Source organism: Mastacembelus armatus, chromosome 1, assembly GCF_900324485.2.
Source record: "Mastacembelus armatus chromosome 1, fMasArm1.2, whole genome shotgun sequence".
Classification (NCBI taxonomy): Eukaryota; Metazoa; Chordata; class Actinopteri; order Synbranchiformes; family Mastacembelidae; genus Mastacembelus; species Mastacembelus armatus.
In genome coordinates, this window is record NC_046633.1 from 17,860,604 (window position 1) to 17,879,754 (window position 19,151).

Below are 19,151 nucleotides of genomic sequence, written 5' to 3' on the forward strand. Positions count from 1 at the left end.
TTTGTCCCTTTAGTCTGCAAGTAAAGCACATCTGTTAAAGTATTGATTCATAAGGTTGAGCAATTCTGGACTGGATCAAAAACAGAATGCCTTAATGCTTTTTTGATGTAACACTATGTTGTATGTGGTTTTAAGGCTGACACACACTAGTGGTATTATAGCAGTGGATGGATGGATGGATGAATTTGGAATCATGTTTCTGGCTGTTTTGGTGGCCATAAATCCACTCTACACTACACCATTTGGTGCAAGGAAGGCAGCACTGTTTTGAGATTCTTCTATTTTGTTGCTATATTCAAAACATCAGTCCAACATTTACTCCAAATGGGATTGATGAGTTCAGCGAGACTGAACCAACATCATGACATATCGGTAAAACCAAAACGACGAATTGAAAGATGCCAAAATGGTCAGAACATGTTCCACAAGACTGTATCCTATAATTTTCAGTTAAATCATTTCTGCACTGACTGTTTTGTTTGTCTTTTTAGTTCAATATTTGCTGTCTTTTGAAATGTTCTTCAAATGCATATATAAGCTTGTTTGCTTCTTAGATGTTGTTATATTAGTCGTGTTATATGACTATAAACATACATGACATATGAGGTTAACTTATTGAACAGATTCCCTTCTGTCTGTGTATTGTTATGGTTTTATTCTCAGTAGTGTAATGACTGAAAGTTTTCTTGATGTGCCAGCTCACACTGAACTGTAGTGGCAGATGCTGCTGTCTGATCTGTGAACCAGGTAGTGGTTGTTCTACTACTCTGGATTTAAGTGCATTTCGTTAAAAAGAGACTCAAAAAGTTGAAAACACTCATATAAATTCAACAACCTTTATTTTTTTCCCCCTTTTGAATCTTTCACAATCAAAAATGGGTGTTTTTTTAATAACCATTTTGCATATCCACGTGAAGTATAGCAATACATAATCACTCATGGACAAGCCATATTCATTTTTTTCCCCAGTTTTGGAAAACCTTTCGGCAAACAACAAAGATTATACAGTAACACAGAGTACAAATGGTAACTGGGGCAAAGGGGAGAATGGGTAAATACACAGCACAACCAGGAAGAGCATAGAGCAAAATGACACAACAGGATAGTCAAAATAATAACCAAATATAATAGAAAATAACAATATTAATAAAATAATAATAAAATAATGACAGTAGTATACAAGAGAGAGACAACTTTACATTTATACATAGTGGCCAGAGGCAGGCACCAGGAAGTGAAACACTTAAACTTGTAAAGACTGTATGAACTACTGCAGCTACTGTAGCTAAAACAACTCAGTGTGGAGGTGAGTGGGATTGTTAAAGACATTGGCCAGTGCAGGGACAAGGGACAACACAATAAAGAGGCACCTTATGAAGATAGAGCAGCTTTGCTGTTCGCCACTGAAGAGCCATGTCACTTGTTAGACAATTTTTGCCTGGAAAATGTAGATGTATTGATTTTAGCTGACGGGCTGGCAAACAAGGCTCACCTTGTGCTTTGTCAGGTTTTGCCAACAGCAATGTGTGACTGCATAGCCTTGGCTGATATGCAGAAAACTGGCCTTGACTGTTTTGACAGCTTTGAGGGTCAAAGAGCATAGATCACCTGATTAAGGAACTCAAGCTGATCAATAAATCTGAAAAAAATTACCTTTGAGGCATTTTTTTTTTTTAGACAGCGTGGCTATACAAGGTGTCTCAACAAGAACAAATCGATCAACTTTAAGTCTACATCTTCCACAACCCCCACTGCTTTATTTTTTGTTGTTTTTGCCACATTTTCTTCTTAAAATATATATTCCATATATGCAAATTTATATGTCACAGTAATATACAATCTAAGTGCTTCAGAAGTGAAGGGGACTTTTGTGCAGATGGGAGGAGGGTGGTACATATGTGTTTAGAGGGAGGAAGAATGTAACTCTGCCAAAAAGGGAGACACTAAAGGTTGGGTGTGTATCTTTGGTTAAAGGAATGTTCCCATAATGCCACAATAAATGCTGGCCAGCCACCAAGGCAGTTTACAGTAATGAATAATTGAATAATGTTTGAATTTTCCACAAGGGAAATATCCCAGACTGCAGCTCGGGAGAGTTTCATTCTGTCCCCTCTCTCATTAAGTGATCTGTTTGTTTAATTGGTCAGTGGGAGGTAGGAGATAATAAAAGGAAGGGAAACAGGTGACACAGTGAAACTTATGGCGCAAACACTTCCTAGCTACACCTCATTGGCTTCTTTCTGTCTTGTAAGGTAAAAATGGGAGTATATTCATAGTTGTAGTCCGGTAGACAACAGGGAGGTGAAAGGAAAATGCTTAAGCTGCACATTTGTCCTTAATCTCGCCTCTTATTACGTCCACCCCTACCGCTGCTGGATCCCTTCTTGCCTCCCTCCTTTTTAGCCTCTGCCCTCTCATTCACCTGAGGCTTGACCTCTTCTGCGTACTCAGTCTCATTCTCCACCTCTCTACTCTCTCCATTTGTCTGGCCACTGTGAGGGTTGTTGGGTAGTGCTAAGTAAGGGTGCTGCGGCAATGTGGGAGAGGGAGACATGGAGGTGCTGACGGGACCCTCCACTTGTGTTCCCGCTGCCCCGTTGGACAGCGCTCTGTACTTGAGGCGGAGCTTGTGAGGCAGGGCAGTGCCTTTGAACTCAGCATGGCACTCTCCGTGCAAACTGGCAGCACCCACTGCCTTCTGGTGGTAGTTGCTGATGTCTGAGGAGGATGAGGAAGGGGACTCGTCATCTGTGGAGCCCTCCTTGTCTGAGCTACGAGGATCCCCATCACTGGATGAGGTGTCTTTAGTGGAGGAGTTCTCCTGGTAGAAGCCAACAGCTCTGGGGCCCCCCTCATAGGTGAGCAGTGGAGGCTCTTCATCAAGTGTGTTGAGGTAGCCATTGTGCTGCGGGGAGGACTTGCCCTCTTCACTACTGTGGACCAAATCAGGGGCAAATTGGTTCTGGTGGCTTTCTGCATGCTGTAGACCATTCTCTTGGTCCTGGTAGCTGTAACGATGGTGGCTGTCACGCTGCTGTTGGGTGTTGGAACTGTAATTTTCCTGCAGCTCCTCTGCTATCTCAACATGACCATTGGTGTATTCATACTGAGGCGAGTCCAATGTCTTTGTCCTCTCCAGCTTCTCAGCCACCTCTGTGATGGTAACTGAGCAGTCAGTGTACTTGGAGGTTGGCGTGTGCTGGCCATGCTGCAGTGGTCTGCTTTGCTGAGATTGCTGGTCCTCCAGCCTCTGGCTTTCCATGGGGTAACATCCACTACTGGAGCGATACAGGATGACGCTTCTCTGTGCAGAGGTGGCCTGAGGAGCAGAGCTGGAGGCCTCCATGTGACACTGCTGCTGTTGCTGATGGTGTTGGTAGTCCATGGCACTTTCAGTCAATGGGGTGGTCTGCTGGTGTGGTGAAACCAGAACAGTGTGGTTGCCAGGGTAAGCTCCACTTCCATTGGGTATTCCATTAGTGATGCCACTGTGAATCCTGTTGCTTTCCAGTCTATCCATCTCCATACCTAATGGTTCCTTTTTTATGTTGTAGCCCATAGGTTCTGGGCTGTCTCTAGAGGAGCCGTCAGACATGTCAGAGACGGATCCCCGTGGAGAGTACTTGTGGAGCGTGGTGTGTCGCTCACCACGGCCAGACTGCTCAGTTTCAGATGAGTCCGAATTCAGCATCACTTGGGATGCACTAGAGTAGCCGCTGCTTGAGAGGTAGGCGTTACTATTTGGGGTGCCACTGGTACAGCTCCCATTGCTACCAGTGTTGCCACCTGCAGCACTGTTGGAAATCTGCTGACTTTTCTCCATGTAGGAGGCTGTGCTTATGAGCCCAAAGCGCAGCTTGAGCTGAAGGAGCTCTGTCTTTAAACGTACGTTCTCCTCATTCAGCGCCATGACACGGTTCTCAAGCACCATGTCATTGAGGCGACGCTTTTCCCTTGAGCGCTTGGCTGCTTCATTGTTCTTTCTCCGTTTTTCCCAATAGGAAGCATCTTTCTTCTCATCAGAAATGAACTCTCTCTTGCGACGGGAGGTCACAGTGGGCTTTCCACCTTTAGCCGGGCGGTTGAGCCGCACTCCACCTTCAGAACTAGGGGATGGGAGGCTCCCACTGTAGGAAGAAAATGTGTCTGCCTCTACGGCATTCTTGTTGCTGGTGGAGGGGAGGTGTAGGCTGAGGCTTTCCATGTTTTCCCAGCCTGAGGCCAGAGTGTAACTCTAGCAAAGGGCAAAGGGGAGAAGGGAATAGATGTAAAATTATCTGAGCTTTCTACTTTGTTGCTAAGAAGTTTGACCTATGTCGCAGGATCTGCAAAAACTTTGGGATGAGGTATTTGTGCTCTTTGAAGGGATAGCCTCATTGATTTATGGTATTTAGTTGTTTTTTTTTTAGATCCAAGTGTTCAAGTGTCCAAATTAGCCAGGAAGATTAAAAAGAGATGGAACTCCACAAAAACCTCAGACATTGAACTAGTGTTCTGAGCAAAGAAACTAAAAAAAGAATCAAGTGTGTATTTTGAGCAAAGAGTCTTCCAGCTGTCTTGGCAAGTAGTTCAAAGCAATTTCTGTAGTCTCGCTAGAGGTGATTTTGAGTTTACTGGCGTCTTCCTCTATCTTCACCAGAGTTGTGATGCCTGTCAGGCTGCTGCTCTGCTTCTCAGCATCACACACAAGATGTAGGTCAGTTCGACTACTTTGGGGCTCCCTGAGGATCCAGCTTCAGTGCTGCTGTTTGCTGACCACTGAGTGAGTTATGGAGACAGGGAGAGAAGGGCGGGGGGAGGGAGAGAGAGAGAGAGAGAGAGCACGTTAGAGAGTTAGATTCACAGTAAAAGCACTGTAGTTCATCATGGCATGTATATACATTTTAGTCAGGTCAGATTTATGTAATGCAAAGCTCTTCAGTGTAACCCGTAAGACTTAGAACCAATACACAGTCTCTTTATCACACACACAACCTGCACCAAACAGCTATGACATAGTTACACAATGTTTGTCTTTCATCTCTTTGTTTCCTTGACTTCTCAGAGAAAAGGTGGGTGGATTTGCAGAGTCTGAGTAGCAGCACACACAAATGCACAGGGCTGTGGCTGGGACTAATCATACATATGTGCTGCTACTTCAGAGCTCTTGTGTAAGGCAGTGTGGGTTCACATATCATCAAGTGAGGAAGACTGACCGGATGTCAGTTCTGCAAAGACTGACAGATTAAGGACAAATCTGATGTTTTATATACTTCTGGTAGTTTTAGTACAATGTATTTTGAAACAAATATAATTTCTGTTTTTGTATTTTATTTTTTCTAATGCATCAAAGGGGACTAAAATAAATTATAAATGCTTGACCAAACTGATAGTGGTGTAATAAACTCACTGAAGAACATCTGAAATGGACTTATGGGAGTTATTACATTTACTGACACATCTGGACACATATCTGTGTTAGACCTTGTGTTTGTGCCTGGTAGTCATCAAACTGTCTGAAATTACACAACACCACAAGCTGCTGAACTTCCTTGTGCTGTGTCAACATCGTAGCTCAACAGGAAGCTCTGCCCACCCAACTTCTTACACCATAAAGTTAACAGCGGTGCCAAATGCAGACGAATGTTGATGGCAGTCCAGTGTTATGTAATAACAAGAGCTGCTCTTGTTTTAAGCCTGATTCTGGTTCTCTTGCTGCACAGTATTGCACGGTTGATACAGAGTAATTAATAACACATCATCCACTGAGCCCTGGAATCCATTACAAACATGAAAACATCTTTTTATGACACACGCACAGGGAATGCAACAATCTAGGTCACTGTGCCTGTGGGTAACATGACTCCTCTGGTGTTGCTTTTCATTTGCAACACTGGCACTAAACATGGAACTAATTCTATTATCATGAATGCTTTTACTAGCCTCATGTTCCCCTATTTTTCTGCTACTTTTCAGAGCACCACAATTCAAACATCACTGAAACACAATTACAGTTTAATGGACACTACATCGTCAGAAGGAAATCACCTTTCCAATCTCACCACAGTGCTGTTTAAGATGTCACGCAACTTCTATTCAGACTTTCAAATTTCAGACTTGCAAATAAGAAGCATGTGTATGCAAAAAACATATAGGCCCTAGAGTCATTTGTCTGATTTGTATTATGCTACTGAAGCAGCAAAAAGTGTATCCCTGCACAACTTCTGCAGCCTTTGACTTTGTGCCTTAAAAGTTGGTATTAATATCATATAGTGCCATCAGTGCAAGTGTATGATTTTATTGCAGCTGCTTTTGTTGTCAGTCCAAAATTAGAGAAATTATCATTTTGAGGATCCTACATAAAAAATGTCTTAATTAACTATGACGTCCAAAGATAAAGCCAGGCATAGGAAGATGTAGAGGGATTCTGGGGTGCTGCTTTACTTTGTCTGGAGTTCTCAGTGTACAGTGAAGTATTTAGTGTGATACCAGACATGGAGCATTCAGAGAAAGGCAGACTTAAAAAAATATCCACCAACTGTTCATGTTAATTATACTGTGATGGCAATAGAGCAAAAATAACACACACATCATAAAAAGCGTAGACTTGCAATAACCTTCTTTTGCTGATCTGCAGTGTACTGTTCCCAGATCACAAACCACTTACTTCACACCATCACCCAGTCAATGCCTAATCACTGTTCAATCTAGTAAACATCTTCACCAGACCTGTTATGGCATTTCTCTTCTTTCCCAGTGACCTTGTTACATAATATCACAGTTGGAAAAAAAAAACCTGCAGTGTGACCTTGAAAGATCTTGACTAACTGCTCTGAATAATTAACCATTTGTTTGCCTATGCCTGTTATGTTGTAACTCGGGCTAAGTCTATGTATGCAGCAGGTTATTCTTCAAAGTGAATTTTCCCCTAAGTGGCGGACCAGGTTTTACTGGTTTCCATTCCTTGAAAAAGAAACACTAAACAGAGAGGGATTTGGACACAACCGTCAACAGATGTGGAAACATGTAGAGGAGTCCTCCACCTCCCCAGGCCAGAATAATTTTAATAAAGACATGCAGGGAGGGGTGGTTGGGCCAAACAAAGGCAGACGGAAAGGAAGCACGCATACATCTGCGCTGTCCCACTGACCTAGAAACAACGCTAAGCAGTAAACACTCCTCCTGTCTTTTACGGTGCGCCATAAAATAGGTCAGTGGGACTGCAAGGAAGGGAGGGCAGTAGAGGGAAGGAGAGTCTTATAGTGCACTCTAAAAATAGAGCCACAGAAAGAGGTAAGGAAGTTAGGGACAAGCAATGGGGTTGAAATTCAGCTGGTCAAAATAAGAGGAATTTTAAAGAAACTGCAGCAGGAGGAATAAAAGAGACAAACCTGAATACGTCATTTACCCAAAAATCAGATTATGAATGTCCCAGTGATTTTTTTCTTATGCAACATTGATCCTTGTTCTCTCTAGAAACTTGCAATGCTTTCAGCAGCACGTAACAATATGCATCAGTAGCAGATGAAAAACGACAGTGAGACAGGGAGTCTTTGACGTCAGAGCACACACCCATCTCTGCAGCCAAATTCACACATAACAGGCTCTCTCTCAGGACTGCATGGGGAGGGGCTGCTGTTGTTGCTCGTAACGTACGTGCTCTGAATTTCTCTTGTTGCGGAGCAAAGCTTGTGTAACACATGCATATTACACAGCAGCAGAGGCACTGGGGTGTACTGGCTGTGAATAAAAGCCAAGGCTTGAGCTAATAAACAAAGAGATACTGACAAAGAGATACTGTTTATGCAGAAGCTAATTTCCCACTTAAAAGAATGGTTCACTGCAGGTACTTTGTTTCCCTGGGTTTGCTGGCTGAGAAAAACACACCTCTGACGTATAGTTTCCCAGACACTTGCCACTCCGGGGAATGCTTCACCTTTGACCCCCTCGGAGGCAAGTGTGAGTAAAACGCATGGCATCCTCTTCCCCTCCTCCATCTTTTTAAGTGATCCACCACACACGTGGAGGAGCTCCAGCTATGAGCCTCCATTTTGCCTCATGGTTTTGTGTCAAGAAAGAAAATTAGGAATCCCAGAATCCATTTCAGGTCAGTCAGTGAGATCATATGTCAGACTACAAGTTGTCTAACGCTTCCTCAGAATAATATGTGATTAGTAAAGCATGTCTAGTAATGATTGGTGGCAGTACACTAATAGGTACAGATAAAAGCACTTTTTTGAGAGACAGTTTCTCATTTGGTGAAGAGTGAATCAAATTTTTGTTTCGAAAGAAATAGGCCTGACCTTGTTTTTAGATTTAGTTACTACATACCTACTTATTTGCATAACATCCTGTTTAGTGTTTTGAACCTTACTTCAGGTAAAGTGACCATACACGAGGCCATTGTCTATTTCTGATTTCTTACAATATCTTTACAACAACAAGATAAAGGTTTTAGCTACTTACAGCCAGCATACTCACAATGTGAACTCACAAGGACTCACAAAATTTTCATTTCAAGTAGAAAAACAGTGTGATGAAAAGTTACTAAAGTCTGTGTGAATGTGTTGCCTCGTAGTTTGAAAGTGGTTAAAGTAGTCCACGGCTTGCCCCGTATACTTCGCGTGTCTCCTCACCCAGATACAGGTCTGACCTATATTCAAGCTCTGGCTGGGACAGAGCAAAGCACACGGCTCTGAAACAGGACAGGCTGGCAGCGGGCGGATTTAGAGCTCACTAAAAATGTGCCTGCTCTCACCAGACCGGGCTTTCCATGCATTGCATCACATGCTGGATGTTCACTTGTTATTCTAATTTCACAACAATGTCATGGCCTTGCTGGGATCCTGGGAGACGAACTTTTCACCAAATAAGAAAGATTGTTACATCTGCTTTAGCCTCAACCCCGCATTTTCTGCTCCATGCTTTCTCCTGGAAGAGAAATAGTGAGCAAGTTAAAAATAGCTCACAGACACTGAGCAGCTGCGTTACATCACTGATGAAAGCATTTGTAAAATACAATCTCCACTGTGCAGACTTACTAAATATCTCTCTGCTTCAGAAGTACAGCTTCGGTGTTAATCGGGGCATGAATGGTGGGACGAAAGCGCAGGGTGTGAACGGGAATCAATTACAGGCCTCTCTGTCCCAGGAGAGAGCTGCTGTTTATTGCTTCTCCCTGCTGTGTGCTGGTTATGTCATACCCCTCCAACTCCCTCACAGCAAAGCTCTGAGCTTTACTTAACACACCTTATGAGTGAAACAAAAAAAATATCACCCAGTCATTCAACTCTGATTAGAAACCACACTGCTTCTTTGATCCTTTAAACTTGAACCTTTTATCATGTGACACAACCTCTAAAATGAGGCACATATGGACAAAAAAGAGGTTTAATAGAAATATTAAAAACAATAATGAGTTAAATGGTAGGTTGCAGTTCCAGTACATGTTTATTCTCAGTAGTAATAGTACTATCATTGCTATACAGCATATCTGTTCTTACTGAACTGCAAAGTTTGAGTTTCCAGCCTGACTTGAGTTTTAACCAGTGCCCTAAATGAGGCTGTGATCCAGGCTGGTGTTGGCCTCAGCCAAGAACAGATGAATGAATATCTCTGCAACCACACTGATCTATAGTGACCTACATTAAAACAACAACAACAAGCTATACTGATACAAACAAAGCAATCCACGTGCAGGGCAATGTAGTGCGGTGTTTCTGTGTTAACCAGACACCACAGCCCGAGCACAGCAGCTGCCCCCAGCCCCTGGAAAACACCACCATGAGGAAAATTACCTCGCCTTGACATTGAGCTCGGGAACGTGGAGCCACGGCCAACAAACAACGATATCCCGGTATTCCTATTAATAGCAAGGCGGGGGAGGGGAACATAAAACACGGGCAAGCAAAGTGGCATATTATCCTGCCGGGTGTCGTGTTTTTTACGTGACAAAAGCTGCCGCAAACGTCTCAAAGTCACGGACAGACACGCGGACCTGCCGGGAGTCGCCATGTGAACAATACCCGGCCACAAGCATCACGTCGGTGTCTGAACACACATTAACACACACTCACACACAGCTGAGACACACACAGCCCATCTTTGACCACAGGGACGGGGGGACGTGGAGACATACATACATACATACAGGCAAAGACAAAAGCCGAAGAGGAGCCACAGCTCAGTCAAAACATACCTTTCCGTGTCCTGGAGGAGGGGAAAAAGACACTCAAGCTTCCCGACACAAAAGCTGTCTCGCTCCTGTTTCCTCCTTCCCTGTCCCTTTAGAACAAACCTCCACAAAAACAGGGCAAAAATCAACTTTCTTCTCGTTTTCCCGTCGCTGCTCGGGTCAGTTGTGTCGAGTCAGTGGGTCGGATGGATGCTGTTTCTGTCTCTTGGCTCGGGCTGCGTGTGTGTTGTGCGCTACCGGACACTTTGCTCCAGTTTCTCCGGCTCCCTTTCTAGAAATATGTGTTAGTAGGTCAGCGGTTGCATAACAGCTCTTAGGCTGCCTAGTCACGTTTTTGTCCTCTATCTCTCTCCATGCTACAGCCTCCGTGTGTGCCATTAACCCCTGTCTTTTCTCCCTCCTCTCCACCCCTCCGTCTCCGCGTCCCTCTCCATCCTCCTCGTGTAATGCTGCACAAGTTTAGAACAAGGGCACGACAGCGTGCACACAGTCACCGTGAGCTCCAATAATAGCATGTAACAGCATGCCCTGTGTGAGCACAGTCTTCTCTCAGCGGTCATTATTAGACTTTTTCTCCTGCTGATACTTCATGAAACAAAGGTCAAATTAATTCTGATAATGGCTCGACCTTTGGCGGCTCCCATGATCCCATTTTGGGAACCCAGTAGCCTGAAGCTGTTCTGTAATGTATATGTGCTTGTGTCACATGAAGACAGACAGGAGTGTCTTTGGACTACACAACATAAGCGATACTACAGGTATTATATAAGAATGCACAAACTTTATGCAGTAAAGTCATTGGAGCATGTATATACAAGGTCAGTACAAATAGATAGATAGATCGATAGATAGATAGATAGATAGATAGAGAGATAGAGAGATGGGGTACATAAATCAAATTAAATTTTTCACACCATTATATTACTACACATCACTGAAGACACTGGATGGATGCCAGAATCCTTGTGGACATATTGCCAACAGTTTAAAGATGGTGTTTCTAAATATTTTTGTGTGTACATTAATACTGCACTAGACTAATCTGTAGAGTTTTCTTTGCCTTTGTTTTCACACTGCTGCTGTGGAGCTGTATCATTCTTGAATCAACTAATTTTTGCCTGAACAATGTTAACAGCACCACTGTCAGTCAGTTGCACTTACAAGGGGCCTGTTGTGTGATTCTGATGATGTCGGTATAAATGACTTATAAAATTTCACCTCTCATTCATCCCTCACGTTGTTTGTTGGGGAGTGAGTGTATTCATGTAGAGGGGCACGTACAGAGAGCATGGACAGTTGTGATTTAAGTGGTGATGTGAAGTGGATGTGGCTGGTTTGTTGGAAATGAATGTTCGCAGCAGCTACAACAGCCTATTACAATCCTTGACATAGCAAATATAAGATTTATTATCCATCCAGCCAGCCATTCTCTATACCGCTTAGTCCAATTCAGGCTCATGGTTTATGAGGAAGTGTTCACTCTGGTACTATGTTGTTTTTGCATTTTTCTTATTCGAGTTTTGGTCTGTCTCCCTCTCACACTCTCACACTATTCATGCAGACTGTCTGTTAGATCAGAGTATGCCGAGTTGTGTTTGCAGTGGCAGACAGCAGAGGCTAACCCTTTGTTTACACATTAGCTCTACATTGTGTTGTCAGTCTGAAAATATTAACTATGATGTGCTGTTTTTTCCTTCTTAATATAAATACCACATTCATCTACATTTACGCCACTGGTCTATATTAAGATTTTAACAGTGAAAAGTGAATTCACTATCACTGTTCATGGCCAATTAAATGGAGTAAAACAAGAAAAAAAAATCTTTATTGTCTTATTTATCTTTATCTTATCTTATTTATCTTTGTTAACCTTCTTTATTATAAATAGATCCTAATTGTATTGTTATTTTGTGTTTTGTTTATTCTGTGCAGGAATTGGAAGTGTGTTATCTGTTTAGGAGCTTTTCTATTATCCCACAAAGCCAGTTGTCCTCATCCTCACCATATCTCATGTGCGGTTACGTCAGCCCTGTTTCATCAGACACATTTTCTCACATGCATCCCTTCCCCCTGCTTTGTGTCTATGCATCGAGTCACCACACACACACACACACCCCATCACCACCACCATTAGACCATGCTGTGGAAACTGCGGCCTTGAACTTGTCTGGCTCCTCCTACCCACCAGCCTTCTCCTAGCACCACCAACCCCCAACATATTTCTCCATCTCTCCAGCTGCCTCTGCATGCAGGCATTCCCTTGGCAACTGTGGTTGTGTGGTGGTGCCTGCCTAGCAACCAAAAGGCTCTCACTCCTTACTACATGGCTTATGGCACCGGAGTGGGGGTGGAGGGCATGGGGAATGGCAGACTTGGCTGCATGAAGATTGATCATAGACAAAAGATCTCATGTGGATCTTGTTGTGGAGAAACAGGGCCAAGGCTTAAAGAATAGGTCTCTGTCACTTCACAGTTATTTGTTGAATCTCATGCGTTAGTATTAAAAGGCATTTGTATACATCACGTAACTGTAATTTCCAAGCTGCTCCCTCTTGCTTATACTGTGCTCTCTGAATAAACCTGATCATTTGAAGGCAGGAGTGCTATGTTTTGTGAGTGTGCAGCATGTGATACTACAGTAAGCACAATGGAGAAGACACCTCTGTAGTAACACTGCTGAGAATGAATGAATGAGAGTCAGTGATCCATGCTGCCTTAGACACTTGGCGCCACCTGGTGTTGAATAAAAATGCCTAAACGCTGAAAACGAAAGTACACAAGGATGTGTAAATACAGAATAATGATGTTCACTCAAGTCAATCATATTTCTGAACAAAAATGATAATATTAATAACAATCATTCATTGGATGTTCCTATGGCTTTCTGGCTTTGCACGAGAAGTATGTCACAGCAGTGTTTCTATCTTCAGATGTGCACTCCTTCCAGATGTTAATGTATTCTGAACATGTATCCTTCACATCCATTTGGGCAAATCAGTCTCCACCGCAGCTCCTTCAGTGCTAAAAATAGCTTTAATACTGCTGACGTGATAGATGACTCATACAGATTCCTGCTCCTCCCCCTGCATGAACCCCTCTCCCTCGACCTGTCCGACGCCGCACTGTCCCCCTCAGTTCAGTACGCTTAGTTCAGCTCGAGCAGGCCGACACCAAGGTGATGATGGGAAGGCCATGTATGAAATTCAAATTATATCGGTTTAGCTGAAAAAAACTTTATATTCTTAATGCGCAGTGCACCTCCCCTCTCCTGTGCCACACCTGCCATAGCTCTCTCTGTCCAGACCCTCTGATTCTGCTATGACATGCAAAGTGCAGTTTAAAATGATTTGACAGTTTTGTATGAAACATACTATAGCGTAAAATATGTGTTATCTATTAGGACAAATGCAGTAATGTCTCTAAATGATACTAAGACTGGATTAGCTCCTCATGATAGAATCACAGGTCTTTTAAATAACATATGCCTTTATTTCCAAATACAGTTCACTTCATTTACAGTTTTGAACAGTGATGACAATGACTTCTATGTACCTTGCTCTTATTAGATAGACTGGACACAGGTAAAAGAAAGAAAACACAGTTTGCTCCAGATAATGTTATACACTTATGCCTTACACATACTCCTTATGTAGAAAGGTTAAACAGACGTACGGTGTCTCAGGGAAGACGTGTGTGGACAGGTATTCACATTTGAACCGAACACGTAGGGAGAGATGTGTTAAAAACTGAATTATGCGCATGCTTTGTATCTAACATATTCTTCCTGTGTTTCTGACAGCTCCGTTCAGTCAAAATCAGCAGATATCAGCATGAGAAAAGGAATCACACATAAATCATTCTGTACTCACTGAGCGTTATTTTAAAACTTAAAAACAAAGGTTTTATAGTAGTGGTGTGGTGACTATCACAGACCAAACAGACCACTAAACAGCAGAGAGAGTAGATGTAAATAGGGTCGTTTCAGACGTGGCTACACTGTGGATATCAGGAGTCTCTGAAATAGATGGTTTGGGAAGATGCGATGTGAAATCGTCTGTTAGCTTTAGTCTGGATTTGAGCCTCCTGTCCACAGGTCTTAAGCAATCTTGGAGAGCAGCTGTTGAGAGAAGAGCCTCTTGAGCTGAGCCACTTCCTGGGATAAACAGCTGAGCTGTGCCCTGAGACTCATGTCCTCTATCATACACTTGCTGTCCGTGGACGACTGCAGAGAAGGGGAGTTATAATATCCAGAGGATGAACCCTGACACTGCTGTCCAAGCCCACCACAGGCCTCCTCCCTGGAGCAAGGAGCCTGACTCTCTGTCTGACTGTCCCATCCTGCCTGCTGGTAGTTCCTCACCTGGATGTTTGGCCCCACTGTAGCTACAGGGGGTCCATTGTGCTTGGTATCAGAGGATGGCAACATCTCCCCTCCATCATTGCTCCCACTGGGTCCTTTGAAACGCAGCTTGTGTGGGAGGCTCCTCAAACCTTCGGGTGAGTCCTGTCTGTTTACATATGGACCCTCGTTGACCTCCAGGGGAGAGATGTGTAAGTCATAGCTCTGCTGCTCCTCCACCAGCTCCCTAGGAGAAGGCCCACCATGTTCGCTCAGTGTATCATCAAGAAACACAGGGCTTCCCACATTTGAGCTACCTGAAGTGGAAATGCCAGACTCTTCAGATACACTAAGACTTGACAGAGGCCTGGCTCCCCTCGGTCCATAGAAGGCACCCTGCTGGGCGGGGTGAGGGTGGTTGTGGTGGGTGCTGGCACCAGGCTGTGCACTGAGGTATGATGCTACTTCATTGTGAGGTTGGTAGTAATGTGTTGCACTGGGCGGTGGGTGGGCACAGAGGGAAGCAGACAATGGTAGGATGGACACTTCAGATGGATCCTTGATTAGGCCGAAGCGAAATTTGAGGGCCAGCAGCTCAGCCCTCAGGCGAGCATTCTCCTCCAGGAGACCCAGGACCCGTCTCTCCAGCACCATGTCATTGGCTCGCCGCTTCTCTCTGGATCGCTTGGCTGCCTCGTTGTTTTTTCTCCTCTTGTCCCAGTACCCCTCATCTTTCTTCTCATCTGGGATGAACTCTCGCTTGCGACGTGCGTTGTTACCATTGTCTTCATCACCGCTGCTGCAAGCCTTAGCTTCACTGCTGGCAAGGCTCTCTTTATGTTTAATGGTAAAGTTGCAACCCAGGAGGGTTCGAGCCAGTTGGCTTGTGGAGGTCAGGATGGAAACAGCCTCATCAGTGAAGGACTCAGCCCCATCCACAGGCCTGGATTCCTGTCTCTGCATACCCAGGACTGAGGGAACAGACAGGTCCTGGATGTTGGGTCCCACAGTCTGAGCCGTCATGTTCAGTCACGACAGGGATGTGCAGGGTCTGTTGTCAACTCTCTGAGGGTTGAAGGTCCAGGGTGAAATGCGCTGTAATGGCACCACCTAGTGGCCAATTGAAGCAAAAAAACACCATCGTGACACGGTAAGGGTTTTTTGACAGGTGGCAAATTTTAATGACATTTATACTTTTGCCAGTTGAATGTTTTATTACATTTTCAGTACGAAAAAAAAAAACGAATTCAAAAGCAGAAATTCATTAAACAAATATTTATAAATATTTTAGTGTGACTCATCTACATAATTATAGGATGCTATTTGATACAAAACAGGAAATAATATATATTTTTCACCAATAAAATTTCAACTGATAATATTTATATCTTTACAAACAATTCATAAAAAGTAAGTGGCAAAGGGTCATTCAAAGGTTTCTGGTTGACAAAATCTTTTAAAAAAAATATCTAAAATTTGACCATTTCTTTTTCATAATTTGATTCAGAATCAGTTTATTTGCTCAACACACCCAAAATGATGGTATTTATAACAAGTCACTACCAAAGCCTTTCATAATACCCTGAAACCTAAACAGACTCATCAGCCCTAACTAGTTTATCATTTACATATATGTAGGCTACAGCTCATTTGAAAACCATATGCTGTTTTATCTATATGCTCTGTTTTATATGTGATGATGGATGTAAAAATTCAAAACTTTCCCTAAACCCATTTAACTAGATTCTCGTGCATGATTAAAAAAACAAAGCAAAAGAAATCGGTTATAGATGTGCTGAACAATTGAATCATAAAGGAGATTTTACTTACAGACCACGGCGCTGCTCCTAAAAGCTCCTCTGTCGGATATAAAGCAACGTGGAGCCTCGCTGGTCGTTTGGATGTTTGTGCTCCGCATCTCACCGTCGTTTCCTCCCCCGCTCATCGGGTCAGCCTGGGTCGGATCCTCACCCCGGCTGACCCACTCCTCCTCCCCCTCCTCATCCTCCTCCTCCTAACGGGAAGCCAGTTGAGTCAAACCAGGGGAAACACACAGAATAAACAGCAACAAAACAGGGCTGCGTTCAAATAACACTGTAAACTACTCTTAGAAATAAACTGCCTAACTAACATGGACACAAATTTGAATAAATAACAGAGAATATTTCTAATATCTGATTTAAATGAAGAAATCATTTCTATCACACCAAAAACTGTCTTACAATGAAGCCTCAGTTAGACTTTTATCTGTCACTGAGGACATGTCCTCAACCAGAACTGGCCTGTACATCAAGCCCCCCCAGATATTTCAACACAGACAACCCTTACTAAAGTTTACTATAGGATGAATATGTATTATGAATTCAGTATTAGGATGTTGAGAATATTGGAGACAGCCCTGTGATGGACTGGTGACCTGTCCAGGATGTACTCCTGCCTTTCACCCAAAGAGAGCTGGGATAGGCTCCAGCAGATCCCCGGAATAAGTGGGTATAGATGATGGATGGATGGATGGATATAAATGATGGATGAGGTTTCTCATTGTTGAGAGATGTGCAGACCTGCGATTCACGCAGGGAAAGTTATTATGGATGGATGGATGGTTCTTGGAGACAGAAATTTGAATATGAAATACTAATAGCCATGCTGGTAGTTTTATGTTGGTGCTATAGGCAAAGTGGTCCTGTGGGCTAAATGCTAATGTTCAAAGTGACAGTGCTAACATGCATTTACCATATGAGTTTAGACTGTTATCATGCTACTATTTCCAAGTGACCACACAAAAAAAGTTTTGTGGAGATTTAGCTATTTAGTTGATCTTGACCTGCTGGTGGCAGCAGAGTAAAAACCAGAGGGGCACTACAGGCAGTAGGATTCATCCTCCGGGGACCAGGAATGTCTGCACAAAATTCATCCAAAAATAATTAAGATATTTCAGTCCGTGACCACAGACAGAGTGACATCACCAGCAGTAGCCACGTGCTTGATCATAAGGGAAGTGCCTGGAAGTGTTTTATTGTCCCTGACATTACAGTAGCCAGAGACGTTTAGAAGGATATAGAGTCAGTTTATTACTGACGTATTTCTGGTGATTTCCAAAGGCAATAATTGCTAATCCATTTAACACATTCTGCACTAATACATTGTTAATGGGTCCGATTAAGCCACTCAGCTATCTTCCTAAATGGCTGCCCAAACTGAGACGGTTCTGCTAGAGGTTTCTTGGGTTGATTTTATTGTGATCTGGTGCTTTACAAATAAATTGAATTGAAACTGAACTTTGCAAAAGCCCATGTGGACTGTAGTCATGGTGGCTTGAGTTGTCCTCGTTTGCTCTTTGCAGGTGAGCGCCCATAGCAAGCAGTTCAAGGGAAAAGAGTTTCATGGAAAACATGTGTACGTGTTGTCTTTGTTTTCCTAAAATAAGAACATATGAATATACTTTAATTTCATTAGATTAGATTGCCAGACACACAAGTTGCTGATGTCAAAGAAAAAAACAAATGACCTTTGTCATTCAGTGTGTTTTTCCTCTTTTCAGAGACCGTTGGCCTCAGTGTGTGAGAACAGTAATAGTAATCACTATGTAACTGTGCCTGTGAGCTCAGCTATAGATTAAATGAACTGTGTTTTAAATGAATAAAGGCTATACTAAGTTAGTCTGTTGAATGCCATTTGATAGTGTGAATAGAAAAGAGAGCTGTTATGTAATACACAAAGAGAGAGAGAGCATGTGAGGACTGCACGCTGCTGGAAGTTCAGTTGGGGTGAGGTTGCACAGAAAAAAGGAACATTGTTCCATAAGAGATCTGCTGGACAGTGATACTTCCTCCCCACACATGGTAATGTTTCACAGTGAACCTCTGTCTCTGTGTTTCTCCAAAACAAAGCAGCAGTTAACTTCTCATTGTTTCATTTATGTATTTATGCCTCTTGACTATTTAGTAACAACAATGTCACTATTGACCTGTCTCTGTGACCTTGACAGATCAGTTGGAACAGGCTGGTATATGGCTGTGACATGCAGTGGTGTACATAGAGCAGGTTGGGGTGAATTTCTGAGAAGAGAAAACTGTACTGTTGCCTCACAGTTCATGAGCTGCAAGCAAATTAGGTCAAATGAAACATATAGATTTTAGTTTCTGCCTCCTGTTTTTTAAAGTTATCTTTTCTTTCAAGAGTATTTTGCTAGAAATGTTAATAGCTTCCAGTGGTATGGGGGATACATAGCAAAATTCACAGTAAAAAGTTGAACGTGCACTCACAAATTAATGACTGGCCATGATAGAAAAACATGCTTCAATACCAGGTAGACAACCTGAAAACACTACACATCAGCACAGCACAGACACCTCTATAGTGCATGTGATATTATATTCTTCTGTCTAAATGAAGTTGTACATAAAGTCATACAGTCAAATCTCCCATTGCACAGTATAGAGTATGTGTGCACTTTCATACACTAAAGTGACTCACCTTTGAGCTGCAGCTCTGTCTCTCCCCAGCTCTAATCATGTTCTCATGTGCTGAAGGTTGGACGGTGTGACAGTCAACAATGGCTGCCTCACTGGACATGCTTCACTGACAACTCTGTCCACTCTGTACCGTGGTTTATGTAACCAAAATATTGTGCAAAAA

General features: G+C 43.0%; 2 protein-coding genes across 4 annotated transcripts; both read right to left on the bottom strand.

Moving 5' to 3' along the window:
- Positions 1–822: 822 nt before the first annotated feature.
- nfil3-5 (nuclear factor, interleukin 3 regulated, member 5) lies at positions 823–10,607 on the bottom strand. Of its 3 annotated transcripts, none has more exons than XM_026303484.2 (2): positions 10,178–10,607; positions 823–4,758 (listed from the first exon to the last, which is right to left on the bottom strand). In XM_026303484.2, the coding sequence occupies exon 2, from the start codon at positions 4,202–4,204 to the stop codon at positions 2,336–2,338; it is 1,869 nt and encodes a 622-aa protein (XP_026159269.1). In that variant the 5' UTR covers positions 4,205–4,758; positions 10,178–10,607; the 3' UTR covers positions 823–2,335. The 3 variants fall into 3 exon arrangements, with proteins under 3 accessions (XP_026159269.1, XP_026159271.1, XP_026159272.1); XM_026303486.2 differs by lacking the exon at positions 10,178–10,607 and adding an exon at positions 8,461–8,858; XM_026303487.1 differs by lacking the exon at positions 10,178–10,607 and adding an exon at positions 7,867–8,325.
- Positions 10,608–13,642: 3,035 nt separating this feature from the next.
- On the bottom strand, positions 13,643–16,480 carry LOC113128886 (nuclear factor interleukin-3-regulated protein-like). Its single transcript, XM_026304509.1, has 2 exons — positions 16,344–16,480; positions 13,643–15,623 (listed from the first exon to the last, which is right to left on the bottom strand). Exon 2 carries the CDS (start codon positions 15,534–15,536, stop codon positions 14,271–14,273), a length of 1,266 nt encoding a protein of 421 aa, XP_026160294.1. The 5' UTR covers positions 15,537–15,623; positions 16,344–16,480; the 3' UTR covers positions 13,643–14,270.
- Between the last annotated feature and the right edge of the window lie 2,671 nt (positions 16,481–19,151).